This window comes from Centroberyx affinis, unplaced genomic scaffold (assembly GCF_046629955.1).
Source record: "Centroberyx affinis isolate AG114_WGS23_722 - 3 ecotype Tasmania unplaced genomic scaffold, CSIRO-AGI_Caff_v1 ptg000228l_1, whole genome shotgun sequence".
NCBI classification, from domain to species: Eukaryota; Metazoa; Chordata; class Actinopteri; order Beryciformes; family Berycidae; genus Centroberyx; species Centroberyx affinis.
Genome location: NW_027278915.1, coordinates 88,580 through 111,278, shown reverse-complemented (window position 1 = coordinate 111,278; position 22,699 = coordinate 88,580). Strand labels below are relative to the sequence as shown.

General features: G+C 43.1%; 2 protein-coding genes across 4 annotated transcripts; one reads left to right on the top strand and one right to left on the bottom strand.

Annotated features, from left to right (window-relative positions):
- Positions 1-2,840: 2,840 nt before the first annotated feature.
- Positions 2,841-5,344, top strand: aamdc (adipogenesis associated, Mth938 domain containing). The gene is made up of 3 exons (XM_071542332.1): positions 2,841-2,972; positions 3,327-3,422; positions 3,518-5,344. Exons 1-3 carry the CDS (start codon positions 2,841-2,843, stop codon positions 3,656-3,658), a joined length of 369 nt encoding a protein of 122 aa, XP_071398433.1. The 3' UTR covers positions 3,659-5,344.
- Positions 5,345-5,393: 49 nt separating this feature from the next.
- ints4 (integrator complex subunit 4) lies at positions 5,394-21,688 on the bottom strand. Of its 3 annotated transcripts, none has more exons than XM_071542282.1 (24): positions 21,586-21,688; positions 20,101-20,295; positions 18,926-19,043; positions 18,024-18,130; positions 17,715-17,829; positions 17,231-17,316; positions 16,943-16,993; positions 16,444-16,532; positions 15,529-15,649; positions 15,118-15,189; positions 14,695-14,869; positions 14,114-14,319; positions 13,612-13,754; positions 12,866-12,981; positions 10,965-11,098; positions 10,197-10,363; positions 9,290-9,383; positions 8,837-8,917; positions 8,532-8,662; positions 8,269-8,328; positions 7,518-7,677; positions 7,094-7,237; positions 6,433-6,553; positions 5,394-6,277 (listed from the first exon to the last, which is right to left on the bottom strand). In XM_071542282.1, exons 1-24 carry the CDS (start codon positions 21,637-21,639, stop codon positions 6,096-6,098), a joined length of 2,922 nt encoding a protein of 973 aa, XP_071398383.1. In that variant the 5' UTR covers positions 21,640-21,688; the 3' UTR covers positions 5,394-6,095. The 3 variants fall into 3 exon arrangements, with proteins under 3 accessions (XP_071398383.1, XP_071398390.1, XP_071398399.1); XM_071542289.1 differs by having other exon boundaries at positions 10,965-11,089; XM_071542298.1 differs by having other exon boundaries at positions 17,231-17,313; positions 17,727-17,829.
- Positions 21,689-22,699: the final 1,011 nt, after the last annotated feature.

The following is a 22,699-nucleotide window of genomic DNA, read 5'->3' as shown; positions in this document are numbered from 1 at the left end:
GCAACAGTTTTGCACTGGATGTCTGTGATGTGTAGCTGTGGGAAATGATACGGTGGTGAACTGTGATAATCAGAGGGTGTACAGTCACCAATGGTTAAAACATGGAATTGAGTTTATCAGAAATCTACAAGATATAGTGGACTTAACTGTAGAGTGTTATTAGATGTGAAATACCATTCAGTTGTGTGAAAACGGTTCTGGTATTCAGACCTCATCTAATACCGCTTTTCCACCGCATGGTACCGGCTCAACTCAACTCAACTCTACTTGACTTTTTTGGTTTTCCATTGGGCAAGTACCAGGTACCAGGTACCATATTACCTGGTACTTTTTTTGGTAGCACCTCCGTCGAGGTTCCAAGCGAGCTGAGGCGATACCAAAAGGTGACGTGAAAACACTGCAGGCTACTGATTGGTCAGAGAGAATTGTCATCGCGACACGGGACATATATGCTTACGTTAGCTACCAGGCTAGCTTACCCTCTTGCGTCGCCTTTGAGCAACCAGAGAGCAGTCTGCTGTCTCGCTGCCTTCAGCCTCTTCTGAAATAAAATCTGTTTCCTTGCTATGACTAACAGCCACATACCGAGAATCAAGAACACCATCCCTTCGATATCCTCCGTTGTTGCTGTGTGTGTCGCGTTTCATGCGGCATCGCTATGACGACCATTTGTGGGGGGTGGGGCACATTGAGGGGGTACTATCTGCAGTGGAAAACCAAAGTGGTACTACCAAAAGCAAATAGAGTCAAGTCGAGTCGAGACGAGTTGAGCCGGTACCATGCGGTGGAAAAGCAGCACTGACGCCAGTCTATCCTCCAGTCGACTCCTGTTTTGATTATCTGGAGTTTGAAAAAGTTACTGCATTGGCCGGGAATCGAACCCGGGCCTCCCGCGTGGCAGGCGAGAATTCTACCACTGAACCACCAATGCAAGTTCTGTGGATAAACTGGACCCTCACAGCCTGACTGACAGGCAACTGACATGTTTCATGTGGGGTCTAGGGGTAACCTGAAGAGATGTGTCTTCAGTCTCCGGTGCTTCTCTGCGTTTTGGCTAAACTTTAAGTGAAGGTCTCGTGCGATCACTCCGGGTGGCGATGGCGACATCGGCTACTAAGCAGTCGGCTGTGTCCGGACTGAAGAATACGCTGCGTTTTTCTTGGATGAGTGTGGAGGAACAGATGAATGACCATGTAAGTTTTCTGCCTACAACAGAATACGTCAGTGGTTTTATGATGTGTCGTTCTTTACAGTGTCTGAGGAGGTGAAAGGACTAGCTCTTAAGCTAGCTCACGCCGCTTTGAAGTATTTCAGTGTTGAAGCCTTGTGTCGGAATAGTCATCATATAGTCACTGTACACATGTATAACTCATGGATAACCGAGGAGACCCTAAGATATTTCCTGGGCAGATACACCACAGTGCTGCCAGGGATGAAAGAGATTCAGGACAACCTGGGGCCATCATCGCCCCTGCCATCACCCCCACCGTCCCCACCGTCTCCGGGCAGAGGAGCTGGGCTGAGCAAGTGGAAGTGAGTCCTGCAGCCGGTGAGGAATATCTTGTCATGGATATTTTTGAAATATAGCTGATGCTCTTATCCAGAACAACTTGCAATGAGTGCAACACATACAACAAACAACTCACAGTAATGTGTAACTACAGTTTATCATGTCACACAAGTTGTTGTTATGGGTTTATATCAGATCAAGAAAGGAGTTTGGTCTGTATCTCATAACTCAAAAGCTGGTCAGCTGAGTGTTTGTGTGTGTTCATGTTAAACTGAGTGGTATTCCCCTTTAATTACAGAAAGAATAATAATTCTTGGGGGTGTGTCCAGTCTGTTGACATCGAGAGAGGGTAAGCAGGAACCTTTTTGCTTCATGAATTTATGTTATAGGTTAATGAAGTATTAGCAACAACATCATAGCCCCTTCTTAAATAGTTTGAACTTCTTCAGCTTTGCTTCAATGCAGCCATGAAACAGAAAATGTGCCCTGCTTTGACATATTTTGTTGATATGCTGGTAGAGCTACGTTAGCTTGTCAGCCAGTCTGTAGCTAGTACAAAAATAACTCCCAGCCTGCCAGTGTTGGCTATGAATAACACTGGCAGTGGATGTTTAGTGCCTACGCAGCTGTTAAATTCTAACATTTCCCTTGACTCCTTTTGCTGTAAGTTATAAACATCTCTGTTAAAAGTCTGCTTTAATTTAAATTGGTTTTGCACAGGATCAGGAGATCTGCTTTATAACCCTTTGCTACGACTAACTGCATAAAGTGGATTAGCAGGAATATTTAGCAGGAATGTTTCTGTATTCTGAAGTTGAATGCCTCTATGAAATATTGAGTTGTTGATATTGTAATATGGATTGACATTAGTACGTTTATAGTTTTGTGTATTCGCATTCCTACGGCAGACTGCAGTCAAGGTTCCCACACTAACTTGGATATCAAATAGGGCAAGAGATGACATTGTTCAGAATTAGACATCATGTAGGCCTCATTATTACTTATGATCTTGTCAAGAAATCCTGGTGAAATCCTTCATTTTCAAACTGCTGCTGAATCAACACAAATCTCCATCACAGGGTTTTCCTCAGGATGTGAAGTGTTGATGCTAGGAGCTGAGGCATATTGATGAACTTGGGAGCTATATTTTGATAGTAAATCAAGTACTTTGAAGGCCTTCCATTAATTTTCAAAAACTTTTAAGACCTTTTAGTCTTATCTTTCTCAAATCCACAAATTTCCCATGGGAACCCTGTACAGTATAGTAAGCTGTACAAACTGAGTTACTGCACATCCCTACTCTCTTTCCAGTAGGTGGCGTCACGCGACCATGTCTTCACCAGAGATCGCCTCTCTTTCCTGGGGCCACATGAAGGTGAAGGGATGCTCCTCCGGCTACAAGGACTGTAAAGTCTGGCCTGGAGGCAGCCGGGCCTGGGACTGGAGAGAGACTGGGACTGACGTGAGTGGAGAATCATAATGTTCAAGTACAGTATCTACACAGGAATATGTGTTCTGACAGAACCAGGAACACCTTGTATGTAAAAAAGTAATACTTTGAAGGGATTGAAAAAGCCTCCAGCGATTCTGTTTTCACTTCCTGGAACTCAATTTGGTTGCTAAGCAATCTGATAGCCAACACTACCTCCTGGCTGGAATTTTGTTGTTGCCTGGCAACATCAGAACATTGAACATGCTCACAGGTAGTATTGAGCACCATGGATTTGTGTTTTAAATGTCACGTTTCCTCTAACAGTTATGGCAGTTTTCAAAATGTTATTTCCTTTCCACTCTGTTGTTGTTTCCTTTTCCACAGCATTACCCAGGAGTCCAACCAGCTGATCTGGAGGAGATTCTGAAGAAGGGAATAGACCTGCTGGTCATCGGCAGAGGCATGAGTGAAGCTCTGCAGGTAAAATGCTCCCACAAAGGGGCCAGTTTGTTCAGTTAGATAATAATAATAATCTGTAATAATCAGACTCTCCCCTGCTGCCTCCTCTCCTCCAGGTTCCCTCCTCCACTCTGGACTTTGTGAGGCAGAAAGGGGTGGAGGTCCGAGTCCTGCAGACGGAGAAGGCCGTCGCCGAATACAACAGTCTGGCTGGCCAGGGCGCCAAGGTGGGCGGGGTCTTCCACTCCACCTGCTGATGATGTCACTTTTGCCATGCTGACTGCCTTGAACCAGGGAAACTGCCTGTAGTGTACTGCTGCCCTCAGACTCTGTTTTGCCGTAATGAGTAGCTGGCTAGGTGAGAACAGTTTAGGGCAGTTCAGTCACCTTATCATGTGCCATCGAGGGTTTAAGAGGCTTTCTGTCCAACCAAAACACTACAGGAGCTGAATTCACTGATTAGCACAACTTCAACTCGAGAGGAGGAACTACTGAGTGAAATCAGCTGCTGTAGTGTTTGGTTGGAGGGAAAGTCTGTATATTCTTGGCCCTCCACAGCATGTGATTGCACACCACTGGTTTAGGGCAAGGCTACATCTTAAGTCCTGTTCACACTGCACTTAGCTTAATGCTGGCACAGAAACCCTGATTTTAGTCCAGGCTTAGCTGGCACCAACTTTGCAGAGTTAATAGAAATCTAGAACTTTAATAATTGACCTGCATAGTGGAAAAGCACTTTAGAAAGTCTTCATACTGTTGACTACAGCTGTATTTACACAGGATAAAGAATTATTTCTTTGTGGTACAATCTCTTTTCATGGCTGTTTCAAAGGATAACGCTGGTATTTTTTTAATGCATTTCTTACCGTCAACAAATCCTATGAAAATAACAAAATCAACAATGCGGTTGATCTACTCCGACTTCCCACGTTCCCTTTTTAGCCTTCAACCCGGAAGTCATTGGCTCCAATTGTAAGATAAAAACCTTTAAATACAGCTCAAAAAGACATAGTTTCTATTTTAAAAATCGCTAACTGTTACCACGAAAAGTCAGGCTATTGTAGTTATTACCAAATCAAATTCAAATGGGAACAAATTCTTCATTACACCGGGAACTACTTTCCTGAGATGGAAAACGTTTCTACAGCCGGCTTATTAAGTTGTTTGAGGAAAAAGTCGGCTGGCCCGGTGCATCGCAATGATGAAATATGCTGCCAGAGCAACAGCATGGCTCTGTGACGTGTTTTTAATAGTTTTTTTTAATACAATGGCGTTTTATGGCTGCTGGGACATGGCTTTATTGGGCATCAGCTACATGGACGAGACTTGTTGGCAAAACAAAATAATTGCTGATTTTGTTATTTTCATAGGATTTGTTGACGGTAAGAAATGCATTAAAAAACACCAGCCTTATCCTTTAAACAGGGTAAAAAAGTCAGTTGGGTTTCAGGTGGGTTCTCGCTGCTTAAACAGCCATGAAAGCTTCAGATCTGTGCTAGAGAAAGTATTAAAATATTTGCTGTACCTGTGTAGTACCGACCTACTATACTGTTGAGATGTACTATTCAAGGAAGATGGAAAGCCGAGGCTTCCTTTACAGACAGATCTTACGATCAAGTTTGATGTTGTTGATGCACGTTGGTAGAAATCAAAGGCACGATCATTATTTATAGACTGATCATGTGCCTAAATTCATCATGGCCCTTGTGATTTATAAACTGCATCAGAAGTTTGATTCAGTTGCACTCATTGATATATTCCAGGTACATAAAAATTTCAAAAATTACTTAATTAAAGATCAAGTTCAGATTAAATGCAAGTACATAAGAGGCACCTGCTGTGGTTGTTCCTTTCTTGGAAATGACATCAATCTTTGCAACCTTGATTTCATTGAATACGTAATACTTTAACTTTCATAGGGCAAAAATGTATTTCTGCTTATTTGTCACACAATAAAATTACAAGATGAAGAATCTCCCATCACATGGGTTTAATTTGTCATCAAGAGCAAAAATGTTTTCAACAAAGTGTAGGGTACAAAACATGTCTGAATCCCTGTACAATGAATACTCCACGAGTGAAAAATGCCTCAGACTAAAACTAAACTATAATGGGTTGCTGTCACTCCCACCATCTTGCCTTCCCAAATTAATAAACCTCTTGCTTTCCAGGAGGGATGCAAAATGGTTTCAGACACAAACTGTAATATCCAGGGTTCCTACACCTTTTCAGCTTCAAAGTCCAGCCTCATGGTTTTGAATTTAGAGGTTTATTTATTGTGGATGTAACACTGATGGAAATCTGGATTGACATGGCTAACACTAATGTACTGGATGTGGCTAACAAGCTAGCCTTCTGCTTTACCTGCCTGTGGGTAAAGCACAGAACTTAAACACAGTCCTGACTGAAGGAAAGAAAAGCCAAGGCACTCTCATATGGAACAGCTAGAAAGCCTTTACTGCTGTGGCCACCTTATGTTTTGGCAAAGATGCTTTCACTGGGAGTATTTCATAAATAAAAAATAGATAAGTTAGCATCAGTAGTGCTCAGCTGAAACGCATCAGGTAGCCATAGCAATACAGGGTTTAACATTTTTCCACAAAGCCTTGTCCATCTTTTCTTCACTCCAGTAAGCGCCTTTATCGCAAGTAATTTTTCAAATAATCACTTGAGCACTAAGGAAACACACTTGAGTTAGCGTCGGGCGGGTTTGGGCATGATGTAGACTTTGACGGGCTTGCTGAAGGGAATGGTTCCTTCTATGGCGGCTTCTGGTGGCGGGAGGCTGTCGGTGCTGTCGCTCCATCCCGGCTTGGAGGAGGAAGAAGAGGAGGAGCTGTAGGCCAGCAGGAGGCGAACCTCAATCTGACAAGGCTCTGGGAGGGAAAAGAGAGGAGAGTGAATATAACAGTCTTAGTGGATGCATAAATCTGAATGTAATGAAGAATGAGGCGTAGATAGAGCAGATGTAAGAGAAAAATTAATTAAAGGTCAGAGGTAGACCTGGGTGAAGAGTGTGTGTGCTACAGACCTGTCCATGCGGTGTGTGAGAGGTAGACCTGTGTGATGAGTCTGTGTCTGTCAGGTCCAGGCTTCCTGAAGTCTCCAGGTTTGGGCTGGATCACATGACTCTGGCCGTCTGGATACAGAACCTGGACAGAGAGAAATACACAAGTTGATTCCCCAAACTGATAAAACTGTAAAAGAGTTTCAAAGCAGGAACTTGTCATAATTTTCACCCAAAAACTACTTTAGATTCTAATGAAAGCACTCACCTTAACTCCAACCTTGTTTTGTTCGTATTTCTCAAATGTATTTTGTGTTTATCAATCTTCATTGTGATTCTTGACTTTGTGGCTCAACCAGAAAGTGAAAAGTCTTTTATGACATGCATGTATCAAGTATTTTGTGTATGTTTCAGGCAAAATTTGAAATGTCTGAATGGAAGAAAATCTAGAGCCAGTCTGTAATCTGAGCATATTTAAAAGACGATTGTGTATCTTTCATCTAATCCCTGTGAGTATAGAGTAGAATAGACTAAACCTCGGGCTAGGTTTTAGTGAGTCCAAACCCATTTGTTAATTATGAAAATTGTAAACATTTTACAACAATATTTTTGGACTTGAGCCCAACCCAAGCTATTCTTGAGAACGCTGGGTTCGGTCTGGTTCGTGTCCCTGAGCCAGACTGACCTGGACTTTCACTGTGTTCTGGGGGTCCTGGACGTGCTCCAGCGTGGCGTCGATGTCCAGCGCCACCACCAGGCCGGTGGTGAACCTCAGCGGGTTGTCGGACTCCCCCGTCGGCTCTATGATGGTGGCCGTCGCCCGGTGGATCTGTCAGCCGATGCGAAAACACATTAAAAAGGGGAAAACCACTCAAAGAATGTCGTCGGGTGGAAAACCTCATATGTAAGAGATTTTCATGTTTTAGAAAATCCTCCATTGGCTGAGCAACTTTCATGGCCCTAGGATACATTAAAGAATCAAATTTAATTGTATACTTCAAAAATACATGGTACATGGCAGTGGGAAAGACAATACGAAAAGTTTATTTGGGGTGCAATCTCCAGCCAGTGAGGGACTTGAACTCTTAAAACTCATTCATTCCACAGACCTGTTCGGGCAGTTTGAGCTGCAGCAGGCCGCTCTGTCTCAGTGTGGTCTGCAGGATCTTCACCAGCTCCACTGGTTTACAGGAGGACAGCCGGGGCATCAGCTCCAAAACCTTCTCCACAAAACTGTCCTGGAGGTGGGGCAGCTCCGTCAGAAACAGCCTGGAGGAGGCAGGGAACATGGGATACATGTGTGGGAGGGGGCTTCAAAGATTTGGACCGCTAACCTGGAGAGTCTTGGTTGACTAGAAAAATAAGTAGGGAACTACTTATGATAATTTTTAAAAAAAGAGTTGGGTATGAAAACTCAAAGAAACAGACATACACATTAAAGTGCGTAAATAGCCTGGGGAACCATAAATATGTTTATACAATATATGCACACATTAGGCAATGTGTTACAAGAAGATACACACTTCCCCAGGCAACAAATTAAAAAATTACACATTTTCATCTTTGTGACTATTAGCTTGAATTAAAAGTGGGTTGTTGTTTTTTTTACATTAGTTGTTTCCCACTGACTACTATTTCTGTAGCCTTTCTGCTAGCCCCCTTTAAAGTTTTGGCAACATGACCAACTTTCACGAAATCACCTGAGAGAGAGACTGGGAGACTGTAGAGGGGAAAAAGGACTAGGAGAAGGAAAGATGAGGTTTAGGAGAAAGAACAGGAGCGGAGAGAGAGAGATGGCTTCATTTGTGGGGGCCTGAACATCGAAAGACAGAGCAACAGGAGAGAGAGAGAGATGGTTACCTCTGAAAAGACTCAACTTCCTGCAGAAACTTCTCAGAGCTGCTGATGAGAGGCTCCAACCTGAAAGAAAGAGAGAGAGAATCACAAACCAAGGCACGTCCATAATGAACAGTATGTATGCATGGATGTGTTTTGGGGTGGAGGCTGTGAGATTTGCTGCAGGCTATGTAAAGTTACAGATGTGTGTATGGTGAGTACACATGACTTGGTGTGTAATGTATGTGTGTGTGTGTGTGTGTGTGTGTGTGTGTGTGTGTACCAACCCTCGTCTGGTGCGGGCGGTGAGGACGAGCTGCAGGGCTTTGGCCTGCAGGCGGACGTGGTGGATGGTGGCGACCTGTCGGCTCTCCAAGCCACTGTACAGAAACTCCAGCTTGTAGGTCTCCTCCAGGATCTACACACACACACACACACAGGTAAACATTTACTGATATTATAGAGAGAGAGAGATATAGAGAGAGATAAAGAGTGTGAGTGCATGTATGTGTCCGTGCAGGCATGTTTGTGTACATGTGCCTATGTACAGTAGTGTGTGTGTGTGTGTGTGTGTGTGTGTGTGTATGCTGACCTGTCGAGCTGCAGCTGTTGCCATGGCGTTCTGTTTGAGGCAGAGGGGGACGGCCATGTTCCACAGCTTCTCCTGCAGGGCCTGAGGAAGGACAGGGCAGAGGTCAGAGGTCCATGACACAAAACACATGCTTCCATTCATTCCAGAAACGTCCATTCTCTTTAGAAAAGCTGAAATGCTTGAAAAATATACTTGTGAGAACATTTCACCACCAATTATATACAAACATTTTCTAACTTGTCTTTAACCGTAACCTCATCCCAACCCTTATCTTCCTCTCCCAAACCCCTAAAATATGCTTTCCTCTTTTTTTTTTAAAGCCAGGGAAGGTTTTTGTCTCAGCCAGTCAGTGTCATCTACTTCTGATATGATGGATGTGATGCAGTTTGATTGATTACATATTTATTGTAGAACGGATCGATACTACACTGGCTGTCTATGGAGAACCGCTACCTTCATGAGCAGCAGCTGGCAGCGGAGGTATGTGGCGCAGAAGTCGGCAGCTCCAGCCAGTTCAGTCTGCAGCTCCCCGAGCCGCTGCAGGTCTCTGACACACAGAAAACCACATTCACAAACAGGGGAAGGATGAGATCTGTTTCCATGAACCAGCTGCAGTAGCAGATGGATTCCAAAACTTTACCAGCCAAACATGATTTATGATTTTGAATGCAAAACAAGCTCTACACAAAGGGTGGTCACTTATCAAAGTGGTTGGTAGTGTAGACAAACATAACAAGCCAAAATTTACCAGCATGTATCTGGTAGCTGGTTCATTTTTCAACCTGCTCATATGCTTTCAATGATATCCACCCAACTACCTTTGATTGTGGACAGGCCAACTAATTTATTGCAATTTCAACATTAATCACAAATTACAGCTTGTAATTGTGCACACAAAATAAATTAAAATATTACAAATTGTATCCTGGGTTGTCATCCAGAATTTCACTATTCCCACATTGTAAACCCTAATAACCAGGACCTCTGAATGGCTGCTCATCTGCCAAAGCAGCTGGTGGAGTAGACCACCTTAGCAGCCACAGTCAGAAATTGCTGGCTTTTGTTATACAATTTTTTGTTATACAATTAGTGTGCTTAAATGGGAAAATTATAGCTTAGATGCACAAAAAGGGGAATACCATTAAATTTAACAGTTCATGTATATTATTCCTGAGGTCTGGGACAGTATATTGAAAATAATACAGAAACAGAGAAATAACTCTTGAACCTGTAATGTCTCTGGTGCAGCTAGAGAGACATTGACTGGGAAAAGTGGAAAAAAGTGACCATGAACACCAGGGAAAAAGAGCAGGTGTGTGTGTGTATGTGTGTGTGTGTTTGTCTATGTGTGTGTGGGTACCGTATGGTGAAGTCCAGCAGGTCCTGGGCTCCCGGTGCTTCCAGGTTTTGGATGGTGCTGACTCTGTTCAGGCTCTGCTGGAGGAAGAGCCGAGCCGATTCCACCGAACCAGAACCACAACCAGAATCCACCGAGTCCAAACCGTACAGCTGTTTCCTGCCCGGCAACTGGACAGGAGGGGGAGGAGGACGATGGTTACAGGAGAGTGTGTGTGTGTGTATGTGTGTGTGTGTGTGTGTCTGATACGGGGAAATATGTGTCAGAATATGTGCCATCAGTGTCAAAGTGTCGGCCCAGGTAAGTCGACCTGGCAAATGACTGTAATCAAGATCGGGGTTGAGAACAGGCCCAGATTATGCTTTGCTTGGGGTCAAAGGTCAAAGTTTAACCCATGTAACTCTGTATCTTGAAACTCATGTCATCCAAGGCTCAGTGTGAATTACCTCCTATATGGCAGGCACCTTTTCAATGCCAGTTAGAATGAATATAAGACCAATTTTGCCACTGAAATAATCATGAAAATGTGAACAACTGTATAACTATCAGAAAAGGTCTGTGTGAGGTCTTCAACAGAAAAACAACACACCAAGAAACTACATTTTTAAAATCTCTTTATCAATTTTAGGTGACAATCTTAGAGTTTAGACTGTACTGAAAACCTTTCAAGGCACTGGGTTGATACAATATGATTTATGACATTCTGTCTGAGGTAGGTGTAGTGTGTGTGTGTGTGTGAGTGTGTGTGTGTGTGTGTGTGTGTGGTCTCACCCTGAGCGGAGGTACTAGGTGGGACAGACTGTCTCTGAGGTAGGCGTAGTGTCTGAAGGTGTGGTCGGAGAACAGGGCCGGCAAGGTGGGACACGACTTGGCGGCGTTGAACACCAACACCAACACTGCGATGTCTGGGATTAACAGCCACGGTCAAGGATGACACACAGTCCACATGGTCCAGAGCAGAGGATTGTGGGATATAAGCCATGACATACTGTAAACATACAAGCAGTGTTAAAGCTGCACTATGCAATTTTTGCACGTTGGCGGCCCCAAATGACAGCAAGAGGAAACTGTTTAAATTTTGAGGAGCTCAAAACCCAGAAATCATGTAAGATGACATCAGTAAAGTGCACAGTACGCAAGAGAGACAAAAGACGTAAGGCTTTCCACTAAAAAGCAGAAATGTTTTCTTTCAAAGGAGGTCAAGATGTATTTCCCAGTTGCGATTCTTCACTGCCTGTGTGGTGAGGGGATTTCCTGCCAGTGGTTGAGGTAAAACCTTGTTGATGAACATTTTTTTTACATTTAGTCAGCACTCTGACGAGTAGAAATTTCATTTTCATTATTGACAAAATGAAAGACACGGCAGAAGACAATTACCAGAGTGTTTGAGTATTCAGCTGCTGCAGCAGGCAGATTTTCAGTAAATATAACGCTATTAGTTTTTGTTGACTACAATCACGTACCATTTTAGTCAGTGAGTAACTGACTAAATTGAATCAATATGACATGACTAAAATCTAAAATCCAAATCTAAAGGACATTTTTGGCAAAAAATAAGACTATTGCTAAATCTAACAATGGTGAGAGAATGAACACTGCGCACTAGCAGGGGACACACTTCTCCACCCTTAGATCTCCATCCAAACCATGTATTTTTACACTTTTATGTTTTGTCAGCTTGACATGATGTTAGTTACGTCAAATTTTACAGACTGTAAAATGATAGGAATTGCAAACTTTGTGTTGCCTGATATCAGACAGAATTGTCAACTCATTTCCATTTCCATCTTCAGTCTGACATTGCCTCCACTCTAACCGATTTTCGTGGGGGAGGATTAGATTTTCCCTAACCAATCACTAGAGACCAACGTATCCGCCTGAATCTAACGTCATATTAAGTCGACACTGATGCGTAGCAATGACAACACCAGAGACAGTTCAGAAAGTATAGAGCATCTTTGACAACACGGAGCGAAGTAAAAACAAAGTACGACGACTTTTAATGGATTTAGAACAGCCTCGATGGCAGCGTCTATCTTGTCTATAGCGGTCGCCATTGTTGTTAGTACTCCTCCTTGGTTCCAGCACAAAGCTTGACAACAGCTTGACAACAGCTTGACAACAGCTTGACAACAGCGTTAGTCCCCCCCGGCGCTCATTGGACTGATCCTTTTTCAACCGAGAAACCGCTGTTTCATGTCACGATGCCAGACCAGAATCAGTCAACTCGGTGGAGTGGGCGGATTCAAAGGTCTGGACCCAGGCAAAACTTTGTGATGCTAACAGGCCAAAAGAGAGATTCATAACAAAACTAGCAGGTTGGCTGTACTGCCTGTACTTGACTAGCGTCCACATGTATATCTACAGGCTGCGGTGTTTTGGCTACCAGCTGCTGGTTATTACAAACTATAGGTCGAAACAAAACGTGGAATGAGGAAAAATAAAAAGGCAAAAAAGTTTTGAAGGTTGCATGAGCCAAGTAACTTTCTAATCTAAGTGATGGACATTCTGTGAACAAACTGGACAGGTAATGATGCATTAGGAGACTTTCACAGCTCAGTAGTTGAACTCCACTGAACTCAACTGAACTCCAGACACTAAGGGGCTAACCTGGCTGAGTGTGTGTGAGAGAGCATGTGTGTGTGTGTGATTGTCAGGTGTGTGAAGGATACAGGCCGGGTCGTCCATGTCGGGCTCTGGCGTGTCGAAGTATGGGTGGGTGCTGAGCAGCTCAGGAACCAGCGGCAGCACCAGAGTCGGGTGGCGGGAACCCAGGAACTTCAGACACCTGGGAAAAAAACAATCACCCATCAACCCATCAGTCAACAGCTACTGTCCATCTGAAAACACATTTTTATCAGCTTGCATTAAACTCTGCTCTTATCATGTTTTAGCAGTTTTGTAACAGTATCATTCAAATACTGGGCTTTAGCTAGTAAGTTTGTCACTTCTATCAGCCTGTCTTGAAACCAATTTGCCTGCTAGGAAATTACACTGGTTAGTGAAATTCTGAATCCACTGACTATTGAGGCTGGTTCATAAATATGATTCACGTCCTAATTGGGACAGAGAGCTGAACTGTTCCCTTTTTGCTGCTGGTGTGACTCTAGCATGGTTTAACATGAAAGTCAGTTAGATCACATAATCAAAAGCCTGCCTGTGCATGTATTAAAGGATAATTCCGTTTTTTTTTTTCAAACTGGGCCTTATTTTCCTATTTTTTTCCAATATGACTGAAAAAAATGGTCTTATATTTCATTTAAACTGGCACTGAAAAGGTATATCCCATATATTCCAGGTTGAAAATGATGTAAATTATCCTTTAATGAAAATCCCACAAGCAGTAAGTTTCACACAGACACAGGCAAGGGCACACACACACACACACACACACACACACACACACACGCAGCCTTACTTCCAGACAGAGTTGCGGTCAGTAGGATACTTGTTGAGGTTCTTCAGCAGCTCCAGCAGAGCCAGCTGGATACACTCCTTAGTGGAGACGTTGGTGTAACACAGTAACTCATGGAGAGCTTCTCTGATGTCCCGAGACGAGTCCTGGAGACACACACACACAAGACAGAGGCCGTGACTATGTCAGTGAGTCAGTGTGTGTGTGTGTGTGTGTGTGTGCGTGTGTGTGTGTGTGTATATACCAGGTTTAACTCTACTTGCAGGGTCCAGAGGTCCTCATAAGTGCAGTGTCAGTAACAGGAAATTCATTGAAAAGACAAAAAGACTTGGTCCTCAAAAGGGAAAAGACACATTTTAAGATTTGGGATCAAGATAAGGATCCGGTAGAGATTACAGGTTAGGCATATAGTTGTTAGGGTTATGGTTAGACCTCTGTGTGTGTGTGTGTGTGTGTGTGTGTGTGGTGTGTGTGTGTGTGTGTGTGTGCGTGTGTGTCTGTGTACCTCCAACACGGCCAGCACAGTGTCCAGCTGGTCCTCTCTGAGCGTGATGTGGGTGGAGATCTCCCTCAGCACGTGGATGGACTGCAGCCTCACCTCCTCGATCTCGTCGTTGAACATGTCGACCAGGAAGTCCAGACACTTCTCTGCGAAGCTGGGAGACGAGCGAGCCAGCAGGCACAGCGCCTCCACCGCCGCAATGCGCACCTCTGCGTCACAGGAGAGACAAATTCAGGAGAAACAAGTCGTGAAGAGAGAGATCAGAGTGTGAAAGACAAATAGGAATCAACAGGAGGGAAACGGAATAAAAGAAAAAATAATAAAACACCAAATCTTCACAATGCACCCGATTCTTGACTGCAGAGTGATATGATTAGATGTGAAACAGCTCAGACTGCATTTATTAGCCAATCAGAATTGAGTATTCAACAAAGCCATGTAATAAAAATGAATAACAGTCACATCTTGAGGTCATTTGGGTTTAACATCTTCATAAAGAGTCATGCCTGGGTCTGGTTTGGGCGCACAAAAAAAAACCCTGTTCCGTTCAAGTTTGCACAGACATTTTTAAACATTTTTCGTACCGTACATCTCGTCCTCCAGGCCGTGGACGAAGGCCCCGCAGGCCCCCGAGGCGATGAGGTTGACGGCGTTGGTGTCCACCTTCTCCTTGGGGGCGTCGTCGGCCCACTTCCTGCCGGAGGAGAACTCTCCAGAAGCGTAGAGCTCCTTGGCCCGCTCATGAGCCGTACGCTTCCTCTGGAGGGAGGGGAGAAGGGGAGGAGGGGGAAGGGGGGGAATAAGTGTGTATGTTAATTAGCTTTATTAGCATTTCTCATTAAAACCCTGAAGTGCTGACCAAAAGCTAACAAACTGTTACAAACAAAAGTTACTAACTATAAGTAAGTACTGTAAGTAATCATGCATCCAATCATTTCATAAGAGTAAATGTAATTTTGTTCAGATGGTGGATATCTCATTTCATTCAGTTCACTTCAGTTACTCACCCTGAGATCTGACATCAGCTTCTTATCCAGAGTCTGCTCCAGGAAGTGAGGACTGACCTGCAGCATCGAACCCTAAAATAACATTTTTTTAAAAACGTATCGATCATGTTTGCATGTCAATGTATTTTCTCCTTAAATGTTTTGATCACCCACCACCCTTCTGTGTGACCAGGACTCCATAAAACAGTAATTATACGGACAAAAATAAAATGAGTGAAGCAAAATCTTCCAAACTGAGGACATTTTGTCAGTCCTCACATAGGAAAGGAGGCACTTAGGGTTAGGGCCATGGATAGAAATGGGGTTAAGGTGAAGAATTAGCTATTACGTGGAAGGTTTAAAGGAGGATCAATGACTGCATGTCAATGAAATCCACTGTATGTGTGTGCGTCTCCCCTACTGCCCCCTCACCAGTGTTTTGGCCGCCTGCACCCTGACCATCCAGGAGCCGTCGCTGACCATGTGACTGATCTTCCCGAACGAGTCGTCAACCAGACGGATCTCCTCATTGGACGATGGGATGGGCACGATGCTGATTGGACAGAGGGAACAATAAGCCACGAATCAGATCAGACAGGAACATGTCGGACATGACGACAGACACTGTTAAAGCTACAAAGCGTTACTTTTAACATGTTAATAATCCTCAAAATACCCTAAAGTCTGATTTCAGCATTGCATGAGCTGAGATGCATCACCTGTGTGGTAAATGGTCACACAATATAAATTTGAATGTAAACACTTACTGTTGCTAACATCCTCTGCTAACTTTCCCAAATAACATTAACGTAACATTAGCTGTTGCATGGGGAACACAGAATTTTACGTTTGGCAAAGAAAATCTTGCAGGCGGCCATGTTTTTTCCTCTGGTCCTTCTGAGCTGAACCACTGGAACACATGGAGGTTTTAAGTCGACCCACCAGCTGGGAATTTTCAACTTTTGACTTTTAATGGAGCGTAGCATTAGACCAGGAACGCCAGAACAGAAAACTATCAGTACTAGCAGAGATGAGAACCACTGGTCTAGGGAAGCATAATAATGAAACATTTTATTAATCCTCATAAGGAAATCCTCTTTCCTCTTGCCCCCTCCAAAGGGTGGTCAGAGGTCAGAGGTCAGGGTCAGCTACATGTCTCACTACACCACCCTGCTGTCCAGAGCTTTACATCTATTTATTACATCTCTTGTCACGGCGCTGTGGCTTACTGTGCGCTTGCTGCTGGATGCTTGTTAATGTTGTCGATTTAGGAACGGAAACGTATTCTACTGTTATGCTGATTATTAAGTCGCTCCGGATACAAGAATCATACAAATGTCTTCTCACCTCTCTGGGTACAGCTGACTCAGCACCCACACCATTTGCACCGCTGCAGAGCGGACCTGCTCATAGTCATCTGACAGCAGCCGACATGCCTGCACACACACACACACACACACACACGTAGACGTGTTAACCACAGAACAATGATGGCTAACCAGATACTATGGTGAGTTATCCAACAAGCTGACATTATCTAAACACAAAATCAATCAGATTGAGTGGCAAAACGATAAAGAAGCAGCACAGAAATTAATCATGTCTATTAAATTCTGCTGAGACAGCGGTATGTTTAGAAACTAAACCAGCTGTTCACAGCCACTGTACCGCTGAACCTCCACTGTGGCCACCAGAGGGTGCATTCACCCCTTGAGGGATGAATTAAGTATTTTGATCGATTACATCACCTGAAAGTCCTGTATATACACACTACTTTATATCCCTCATTCAAGTGTTTTTTGTTATTTTGTCAGTTAGTAGATGTAAACACAGAGGAAGTGGTTACCTGGTCATAGATGATCTGATAAATCTTCATCCCTCTCTCATGCAGCTGCAGCTGGAAGCCAGACAGCAGGACACAGAATGAGCCGACTTATAAGAAATATAAGATTACTGAAATAAGAGTTGACTGGGTATCTTGACTGCTTCATTGTAATTGTTTGTGTGTGGTTTATACTGCACAACCTCCCTGAGTACATTAAAGTTTTCTAATCAAATCCTCAAACAGAAACGAGGGTCCCTGCCTACATGAATGTGATTTTGTGATGAGTGCGGAGGTTCAGCAGTGTCCTACCATGGCCTTGATGGCTGCGGTGCGAACTCTGGGGTCCTGGTCTCCAAAGTAGTCGCTGATGACACTCTGGACGTCCCTGACTCCTCCTGAGGCAGCGGGCAACATGTAACAACACACCACACATCAACATAAAACAATTTTGCCACAAAATAAACAGAAAAAGTAAATAAAACAGAATAAAACAGGTTGATTTGTCACTGGAGAAGCAGTACACTCTATAAAACACAATAAAACACATTTTTAAGACCTCTTAAAAAGGTATTTAAGGCTTAAAAGGTATTTCTAGCTGTATTTAAAATATTTTAAAGGCCTTGAGTGCAGATAATTCAATTGAAGGGCCTTCAGAGACATATTGTCTGCCTCAAAATAAGTAAAGTTGAGTTGTAAGCAGATTATTGCTGTTACATCATGTATTCTTATCTTCCTAAAACTACAAGTTGCAGCCAGGTCGGAGCTACAGGTCGGTCTAAATAATGCCACACACCCGTCGACGTGCCCAGTCCCTCGTTGTCTTTGGTCAGAGGAGTGTCCACAGTGCCCAGACACCCCAACAGCTGCAGACACTTGTTCCTCACCCCGAAATATGTATCTGACAGATGCTGGGAGGACAGAGAGGTAGAAAAATTAAGAGGAAAAAGAGAATGAAAAGTTTTAAAAAGCTCTGTCTCATCCTTTCCCCCCCTGTTGTTGCACTGAAAGTGAAATCCTGTCTAATTCATGTGTTGTGTGAACATTGTATGATGGGTAAAGTGTACAATGTGTGTGTGTGTGTGTGTGTGTGTGTGTGTGTCACCTTGCAGGCCATCTCTATGAGCCTCTGTCTGACTGCAGGACTCTCAGGCAGCTGTGTCCCAATGACCAGCAGAGTGTCCAGCAGCTGGGCGAGGACCTGGTGGGACTCTGTGGAGAGACACACAGAACAGATATTCGATAGGGCGGGAAATATTGTGATATTCAATATTATCGGATATCAGCCAAAGTCTAGTCTTGTGTGTCTTATTTGTTGTTCCCTGTAGTTACCCCCCATAATATTTGATCTTTCAAGTTTTTACTGTCCCATAGCACAAAACGACCACAATATATCTGTGGGGAGTTGATAGGGTTGTTGATCAATAAGAATGACTCATCTACTTCGCCAGCTGCTGAGATTTCTGGCTTTCAAAACTCTAGTTGGCAACATTCTGGAATAACTTGGCACTTTGAATTTTAGCCGTTTTTTCTTTACCAGAAACTTGTATCATTATGGGGGAAAAAAAACACAACACTTCTCCTCCCAACTACCCTAAAAATGGCTTGTTGCATTATTCTTTGAAACCAATGGACACCGTTCAGGACATTGGAGGAATGATGCTTGCTAGCAATATTACAAGTGCCGTTTAGTGCCGTCCGATTAATTGTCTTTACAGAAATATATTCATAACATAAACATAAACATATTCTGCACGGTGTTACAAGTACCTGATAAAAACAACTGACTCTACAATTCAAGCTATCCCTTAACCAACTCTTAACAAATGTGTAATTATGTGTAATCATTGCTTGTTGAGCGTGTCTGACAGAGAGTTTGTGAGAGAGAGTAACAGAAAAATAGAATGACAGAGAAAATGAGTGTGTTTCATGTGTATGAGTGAGTGAAAGGTAAAATGAAAGAAAGAGACCGAGTGTAAATGTGTCTTCTGTGTGAGTGTGTCTTACTCTCATTGTTGAGCGTGTTGATGGCGTCGTCGACGATGCAGTCGGGGCTGAAGCCCTGGGTTTTGGACAGCAGGCCCAGCAGAGAGGCAATCTTCAGCCTCACAGAGTTATCTGTCTCCTGGGGGGGGGGGGAACAAGTCAAGCAATCAACTTTCTTTCTTGATGATGGAAGAAGTCACCATCAGATATCTGCTGTCTACTTCATCCACTTTCACTATTTTACCAGTTAACTAGATTTTCAGAACAGAACAGGACCTCCACAGGATGGTCGGTTAACTGCGAAAGTGGCTTTTACGAGGTGACAAACTCTCCAGCCACAACGAATATTCACCAGCATTTGGCTGCTGGCTAGTGTGAATTCCCCACCTTGGTAGGCATGTGCAGTTAATTATTCTGTATTTTCATTGACAGAATATTTGAATAATTCTGTAACTTTTTCAGTCCGCTTTGTATTACAGATATTAGGTATGAGCATTGTTCATCTTGGCTTAGACTGAATTCAATAGACATAGTTTTGTTTTAAGGCTTTTCAGTTTGCGTTTACAGCAATGGAACATGGTTTTATCTGTTATCTAGGGCTGCAACTAACGATTATTTTCATTGTCGATTATTTTCTCGATTAATCGATTAGTTGTTTGGTCTATAAAATGTCAGAAAGTGGTGAAAAATGTGGATCAGTGTTTCCCAAAGCCCAAGATGACGTCCTCAAATGTCTTGTTTTGTCCACAACCCAAAGATATTCAGTTTACTGTCATAGAGGAGTAAAGAAACCAGAAAATATTCACATTCACACATTTAAGAAGCTGGAATCAGAGAATTTTGACTTATTTTTCTTAAAAAAATACTCAAACCGATTAATCGATTATCAAAATACTTGCCGATTAATTTAATAGTTGACAACTAATCGATTAATCGATTAATCGTTACAGCTCTACTGTTATCTGTAACATAATTTCAATAATAGATTCCATAGGTTGTGTATGAGCTATACACACCAATGCAATTCTAAGTTGCAGGTTAGAGCAGCAACAGTTATAATGCCAAGATTAACTTTGTATTTATGACTTTAATCGTACAGATACAATTTTGGGATGATGTTTAAGTCGACCATGAAGCTCTCCATCGAGCAGTGGATTATTCATACACACTCCTGGTTACTGTGCCGTGTTCCTTGCCTTGTAGTAGTGCTCCAGCAGGATCCTGACCACCCCCTCCACGCTCTCCGCCTCCACAGGCTTGCGGGCGAACTGCAGCAGGTACTGGAGGGCGTCGGTGGAGTTGGTGGCCTTACAGAGGTCGATGTGCAGCGCCGCAGACTTACTGGGTTTGGACAGGCGGAGCTTCTTCGCCGGAGCTTCCTCATGGGGAATCTGTCAGCGCACAACGGCTTGAATTGAAAACTCATTTCTTCAGAAAGCAGGTGACATCCTCCTCCTCTCTCCCCCCATCTTCTTCTCCATCCTACATCACATCCTCCTCTCCTCCTACTTACACCTGGTCTCACTCCTTACCTGCCTTATTTCTTCAGCACTTCTCTATCACACATGAACATTTTAGGGACACAGGAATATTTGTTTTACCTATTATTTATGTATTATAAGTGCTGTGACTCTTGCACTCCTTAGTACTAGTCCCTTGTAATACTGGTGATCTGGAGATTTAGGCTTATTCTCTTTTTGCTCTCAGTGTAAGTTACCTAAAGATACCAAAGATAGGAGCATCTGCTAAATCAATGCCTAAAATATGAAATGAAATGGAAATGGTCCATGGAGAACAAGAGAATGTGATGGGTGAAAAGTACACTGAGTGGCAAAACAACAGTACTGGGCAGCAAGATGGCCTAGTAAACCATCCCAGAGGTCACAGGTTCAATCCCCACGGCAACAACTCTGCAAGTCGCTCCTGGATAAGAGCATCAGCTAAATGCCTAAAATAAAAATAAAAATATCCCCACTCTTTGCCTCTGACCCAAAAACGTCAGAAATTGGTGTATTTCTGTGTTGCAAGACAGGGGTGTTACAGTGATTTCCTCCTCTCCTGCAAAGTTTATCTTTTGGCTGTCACCTGAAAGCTCACTTCAGAAGTTCAAAAACTTTATTTAGACAGTAAGATCAGTTAAGAACGAATGATTAGGCCACAGCCTGGAAAGTAAACGGATGGACAGTGAATGGATGGACAGTGAATGGATGTATCTGATGTTATGTATGCTGACAGCCACAAAAACAACAAAGTGTGAGAGGTAAATGTCAGGGTAAACAGGCACTGTGTAATAACAAATGACATATTGGTTCGCATTACAAGCCACGTTAACGGACTTTATCTAATTTCTCTAAACTTAGTCGTTAGTTTCAACTTAAAAGTTAGCTAGTTTGTTTACTCTGAGCTTGTTATCTCGCTGGGATTCAGGCAGTCAGTCGTTTTTAGATGCATGATGTACACGACAACCAGTTAGTTAGCCTAAAACTGACCAACTGCCACACACAGGCTGTCAATAAAGAAAAGGTTTTGTTGTGGGTATGAGGTATGAACAGAAGGCTGTTATGTTAGCCTTAGTTAGCCAGCGACTTAGCATTAGCTATACCGGCTAGCTCTAAAGCACAACTTTAGATGAAGCCTGCATGAATGTAGTTAGCAGAGATAAAACAGTATCACATGCTCACCTGGACGACTTTGGAAAATTCCTCATAAACTCGCTTTTTCAGATGCGCTGCCATTTTCAGTGAAAGACGGCAAGCTAAGCTAATTCAGTGAGGACGCACTTGTCCTTTCTGAGTTCCCGTAGTTATGGTAGGACGAGGAAAATGCGATTGGTAATGCATGACGGAATGGCACCCTATGACGCACACGTGTTTATTTTAACAGACCTTTTTGACTTCCTGGAAAGCTAATAGTCGTTTGTCTTTTATATCCATGCGTGTATTCATGTAAAATAAACCCTCAGGCGACTTACTTTAAGAGGTTTAATTCATATGTTTACACTTTACAAAAGCCATTCCTTTTAACCTATATATAACGCAGATTGCATAGCTCATGCATCTCTTAACACAACATTTCAGCTGTTAACCTCATTTCACCTTTATTCAAAGGTGAAAATCTGAGCCAGTATCAGAGTTTTCATGAAATACTTAAGAGCACCTCAGCATGAGTTGCAGAGGGAGGGGAGAGTGTTACTCATCCACTTTCCCCAAAAATAATAAATAAAAATAATGTATAATGATAATAATGTATTATTTTAATTCTGTAAGTGGCTCTACAGCCAACATTGTATGCAGAGAATTTAAGACAGCTGGACATACAAAGTTGTACAGAAAATATAAAAGCTGTGTTGGATCTAGAGTTGTTTTTATGTTTTTTATCCTATCAGTTGTTTGTGTGTGTATTGCACTTGAGAGACAGAGGGAGGGGGGGCTGTTTGGTTTTCACACTGCGTTTTCCTCACTTCACTCTTTCACTGGAAGCCAGCCGGAAGAATCCAGCGTATTTACGACTCTGCTTCCAACAACAAGGCCGGTCAGCGAGCCTGTTCACTTCCCATGCCACGATCCATCCAGTGCAGTGGGCAAAAACACAAAGGAGCAGAAACTATCATATAACAAGAATATACATAACAAGAACAACATGACCCAGGTCTTGAATGACTGTCAACGGATGTTTTTCTGCACATCACAAATTGATGATCTTGTGACAAAGTGTCCTAGAGTTCTCAATGAGCGCAGGCCTTATCTGGCCTCGACTCACACAATAACCCCTCGTTATCAGTTCATCACTAACGAG